The sequence below is a fragment of the Colobus angolensis genome, unplaced genomic scaffold (genome assembly GCF_000951035.1).
Source record: "Colobus angolensis palliatus isolate OR3802 unplaced genomic scaffold, Cang.pa_1.0 Scaffold526, whole genome shotgun sequence".
Classification (NCBI taxonomy): domain Eukaryota; kingdom Metazoa; phylum Chordata; class Mammalia; order Primates; family Cercopithecidae; genus Colobus; species Colobus angolensis.
In genome coordinates, this window is record NW_012118777.1 from 326,129 (window position 1) to 331,711 (window position 5,583).

A 5,583-nucleotide genomic window follows, 5' to 3' on the forward strand; every position below is an offset into this window, starting at 1 on the left:
GCACAGCACTCCTTGCAGTCATCACTGAGGTCTTCAGTGGTAGAGGAGGCCCTGCAGTGCCGCCTGCGTTCCAGACCTTGCTGGTTCTGTGGGATCTGCTGGACCACGGGGCCAAGGGATCAGCTTGTGTGTGGAGGGCCCTGATCTTGCTCTGGCCCCCTCACCCCTGAGGCCCTGTGGCCCCCAGAACACGGGCTGCCCAGGGGCAGTGGCCGTGGCCTCCCAGCTGCACAGAGGCCTGGATGTCTGGTGTGCGGGCCCAGGTGCGCCCCCACCTCGGTCCCTGGATGTCTGGTGTGCGGGCCCAGGCACGCCCCCACCTCCACTCCCCACGCTGGCCCCCACCTCGGTCCCTGGCTGTCCGGATGAAGCAGCAGAGTGATGCCACAGCCCGTCCCGGTGACACGCTCACCCTCAACCCACATGTCCGGGACCCTGGTCTTGTGTGGTCCCTGATGTGGAGTCCTCAAGATAGTCCCAGAAAGTCCTGGCTGTGAATTAGGGGTGCAGAGTCCTGCGGAGCCGCTGGGCTGGGCTGGTGCCCCCAGGAGATGGAAGCCCTGGTGGATGCCCTCCTCCCTCAGAGCTGGGGCAGCTCAGTGTGCACCTCCCCCACATCCATCCTCTCTGCCGGCTGTGGGTGTCTGAGCAGTCATTCTCTGCCAGCACCTCTGCAGCCTGCGGGGCCTCGGGTTCGCTGTGAGGGACCTCCCTGGCCTTCTGCGGAGACGGAGTAAGCTCTGTCAAGGCAGCTTACTCCATCGTCCCTTCCTGTGAGTGACACCAGTGACGAAGTAGACTTCCACACAGGCATCCTCAGGGCCCAGGGCCCTGGGGGCACCTTCCTCTTATTTGTTGAGAAAAAAAGTGGCATTGTGCTCACACCAGGAAGCTGGAGCAGAGCTGACATGCTCGGGAAAGGGCAGAGGTCACTGGGGGTGGGAAGGGTCATCCAGTCGAGACTCAGCACCTCATGGGCTGGTCAGCTGAGGCTCAGAGTGCTGGTGCCAGGCCTGAGGCCTCGCGGTGACCCCTCTTTCTGGTTCCCAGCACCTGTCTGAGACCCCCGCCAGGCACCCATGACCTGGATCTCCCTGTTTCCTCGTCCAGGGCCTGAGGAACTGCCTCCCCAGGTCTGTCTCTGGAGGCTCTGAGGGAGATGGGCTTGGGGGCTCTAGGAGGAGGCAGGGATTCCAGGGTGTCAGGAAGGCCGGTGTGCCGGGTCCCACCCAGTGAAGTAACCGTGGGTGGCGTTTGGGCCTCCCCGCCTTCCCCACTGAGTGTGCCAGTCCTGGCGCTGCAGGGTCAGGGCTGCCCGTGACCCCAGACACCACTGTCCATCCTGTGAGGCTCCCGCCTGGGCATGTCCTGGGTGGATTCCTCCTTTCTGTTAAGTAGCTACATGAGGCAGGGGCTCCTGGATCCAAAGCAAATGACAGGAATTCCAGAGCCAGGTGCATCCACTCAGGGCAGCCAGTGTTCATGGAGCTGCCTCTAGCACGTGGAGGAGAGTGAAAGTCAGCCCACCCCTCTCATGAGAAAAGAACCTGCTGATACCTCTCAGCCTCCAGCGTTGCAAGTGCAAGGCCAGTGGAAATAACCTGCAATGTGCACGAGGGAGTGTGCCCGGGGCTGTGTGCAGGGGTATGAGTGTGCAAGAGCGAGAGCGCATGGCTCCTGCTACCTCAAGGTGTGGGCTCCTGGTGGCTGCTCAACGTTCCCGGGTGAGAGGCCCTGTGTGTCCTAAGCTGCCTGAGATTTCTGTGCGCTGATTGCATGCTTAGTTTCTTGTCCACCTGTTCACTAGCAAGAGTCCGAGGCTCCAAGGACACCCTCCCTGCACATGATTGGGTGTTCATGGTGGCCTGGGCTGTGTCCTCCCCTGGGGATGAGGGTTGGGTGTCCATGGTGCCCTGGGCTGTGTTTCCTTAGGGATGAGGGTTGGGTGCCATGGCATCCTGGGCAGGTGCTTCCTTTCTGCACAAGGTTGGGTGACCATGATGTCCTGGCAGTGGCTTCCCTGGCTTGCCTCTTTTCTGCCATGTGGGAAGAGCAGGGGAGGTTTAGTTGGTCTCAGCACATCATTCTCTCAGGATAAGTACAAGAGCGTCTGAGCTGTGAGGCCAGTGCTCCAGCTTTGACATTGTCTTCCCCACCCTCACCTCCATCCCATCAAAGCCCGACACTTCGTGTGGCAGCAGCGAGGTGGGTGTTGGCTGTTCTCTTGGGCTGGGGGTTAGTGGTGGATGGGGAAAGGAGGGACGTTGGTCAAAGGGCATGATGTTTCTGCTAGATGGGAGGAGTCAGGTCTTTTGAGCTGTTGCACAACATGGTGACAACAGTTAATAATGTCTATTTCAAGATTGATAAAAGATGAGCTTTTAAATATTCTCACCACAAAATAAGTGTGTGAGGTGATGGATATGCCACTTACCTTGTTTTGATCATCCCACAATATAGACAGATATCGTCACTTCACATTGCACCCCAGGAATTTTCACATTTGGTTTTTGTCAATTAAAAATAGAGACACAGAAGGAGAGAGGGGAGAGCAACAGACACTTCATGGAACCAGGTAAAATAAACTGCAAAAAGGATTCCCAGGGAACCATTCCCTCTTTCAAAGCCCTTGGTTACAGGACACTAGATTTGGGAAATCTGCCTGGATGACATTCACATGAATGGTCACGTACACGAAAAACCACGGTAACATAATTAGAATAGTCAGAGAAATGTAGCCAGAAGAATTTGCAACATGCTGTTGTAACACCAAATTCAATCAGTTTAAAAGAAACGATCATTATGTGGGTGATTGAAAAGTAAATGTATTCTTTTTAAGGTAAAAATTTGGACCCTTATCACGCATACACCCCTATGTAGTCTTCAGATCAGCATCATTATTAATTTATATACATTTTTGCGAATCTGAGTCAGCACAGGCTGCGGCTGTCAGAACGGACACCTTTTGGTTGTTGGGTTTCTCTCAGTTTCTGGGGTGAAGCTGCGTTATTCAGAACATAGCTCTTGGCTGCCATCTCGGGGCTTATTAAGGACTGTGAACTTTATCCACAAGCCACGGCAGTATCTGTCCCACCGAGCGCTCCCTCCAACACACTCTTACTCCTGTGGTGTGTGTTAAATGCTCCGATGGTGCTGAAAACAGCTCAGGATGTGAAAAGGCAGGAACAGTTCTGAAGTCAAAGGCTGATGTCCTGTGTCTCTCCCTCTGTGACCAACTCCCTTCCCAGTGGTAACCAGTACCCACAGCGTGGTTTGAATTTCCGCACGCTGTTGTCTGTGCACTCGCACACACTCACACACACACAGCATGCATGTGGGTGATGCTGGGCATTTTGTGTATGAGTGGGATGCACATACACACATCTGCATCCACATCATGCCCACGTATCTGTAACTTGCTTTTCCCGTGTAAGAACATTTCTTAGAATCTGTTCAACGCATGTGTGTGAGTGATTGAAGGCATTTCTAACCCATTTTGAAGATGGCTACGTAGGACCATACGGATATTGTACTGATGTCAGTTTGACCACATCCATTGTTTCCATCTTTTGGGCTGTTCTTGTGTATTTTACTTTCCGTATAACACTGTGACATTGAGAATGGGTACCTAAAACAGTCTATTTGCTTTACATTAAATTTGTAGGCTAATTTGTGTACCTTCAGAGTGTGAAAGTTTTCTACTGAGGAAAATGGGGTAGTTCATGTTTATTCAGGTTTTCTTCTTGTTTTCACATGTGCTTTCTAATTCACTCCATAAATAATACTAATGAACTCTTATGATCCCTCAGTCTATGTAAAGCACCAGTCAAAGAATATGGTGTGGGTTCTCTATTTAAATCTTCACAGCACTCTGTGAGGTAAGAGTATCATCTGTATGAAGGATGTGAGATGCTGGTTCTCCAGAGTCTCTGTCCTCCCCCACCAGTATGGGACTTAACAGTGGCCGAGTGTGGATCAGACTTTTGGGACCAGTGCCCGTTTTCCCAATCACTGCACAATGTAGCCTTGGACAGCGTGAGCTACCTTGGTGTCTAGGTTGCTTGTTGTTCCCGTGAATGGATTTTCTCTTTAAATTAAGTGCTATGAATAAAACTGTTTCACACAAATAACATAAGCACCAAGTCTCACTGTTAAAATGCAAATACAAAATAGGAAAATTGGAACTTACTTCCAACAGCTCACCTGCAGCCGATCGCACCTTCCTGTATCCTGCTGGCCACGTAGGCACATTTTCTTCTAAGTAACCAGCCCAACTGCAGGGTCTTTTGGGGGGTCTCACCGAGGCCAGGCGCAAATCATCTGTCTTACAGTCGTCAACAACCAATGCTGATGATAAAATCACACAGAAAATACCTTGAAATCCACAGCTATGCAGCAGCATTGCTCATTAGTACATCCCATTCATTGTCCAGGGGTGAGGGCCAGGCAGGTACATCGTTTGTCACTTACGTGATAGGTGCAGCTGTTTAAGCAGAACTTCTCAGACCAACTGCAAGCCTGCTTTAACTAAAACTCACAGCTTGGTGGTGAAGGGAAATGTTTAGCAGCAAATATCCACATCCAGACAGAGGAAAGGCCTCAACTCAATAAACTCAGCTTCCACCTTAGGAAACTAAGAGAATAGCAAATTAAACTTACTGTGGGCAGTAGAAAGGAAATAATAAATACCAGAGCAGAAGTCGATGAAATATAACACACACACACACACACACACACACACACACAAAACACACTAGGAAAAAAATCAAAACCAAAACCAGTTTTTCGAGAAAATCCGTGAAATGAAACTTTAGGCATACTGATTAGAAAAGCAGGGAAGACACAAATGAGCAAGATCAGAGATTTAAGAGGTGCCATCACTACAGATTCTACAGATGTTCAACCTCTAAGGGGAATATTGTTTTAAAATTTTTTTGACAATAAATTCAACAACTTAGATAAAATAGATACATTAATTGAAAGACACTGGAAAGCTCACTGGAAAAGGAACAGAAAATTGAATTTTTAGTTAAAAACGTTCCCATAGTCTGTGTGCAGTGGCTCATGCCTGTAATTCCAGCACTGTGGGGGGCTGAAGCATGAGGATTACTTGAGTCCAGGAGTTCAAGACCAGACTGGGCAACATAATAAGACCTCAAAAACAAGACAAAGTGATAAACAACAACAACAACAACAAAAAACAGCTGGGTGTGGTGGTGCATGCCTGTAGTCCCAGCTACTCAGAAGGCTGAGGTAGGGGGATTGCTTGAGCCCAGGAGGTTGAGGCTGCTGTGAGCTATGATCATACCACTGCATTCCAGCTTGGGCAACAGAGCGAGACTCTGTCTCTTAAAAAAAAAACCCAAACCATGAAAAAAGAAAAACTTCCCCACAAAGAAAACTCCAGGCCAATGACTTCATTATGAAATCTTGCAAACCTTTAAGGAAGATACAATGCCAATTTTATACAAATTCTTTCAGAAAAGTAAAGAAGAGGAAATACCTTCCCAACTCATTATATGAGTCCAGCATTACCCTGATTCCAAAACTAGGCAAAGTTATTATAAGACAAAACACCCTACA

The 5,583-nt window shown here is 49.6% G+C and overlaps 2 gene segments (V, D, J or C); both read right to left on the bottom strand.

Moving 5' to 3' along the window:
- The window catches only part of LOC105525264, a 323,199-nt gene that overhangs the window by 284,278 nt on the left and 33,338 nt on the right, over positions 1 to 5,583 (bottom strand).
- The window catches only part of LOC105525262, a 138,632-nt gene that overhangs the window by 131,367 nt on the left and 1,682 nt on the right, over positions 1 to 5,583 (bottom strand). The window contains 1 exon segment of the C gene segment in view: positions 4,021 to 4,025. Coding sequence covers positions 4,021 to 4,025 — 5 coding nt within the window.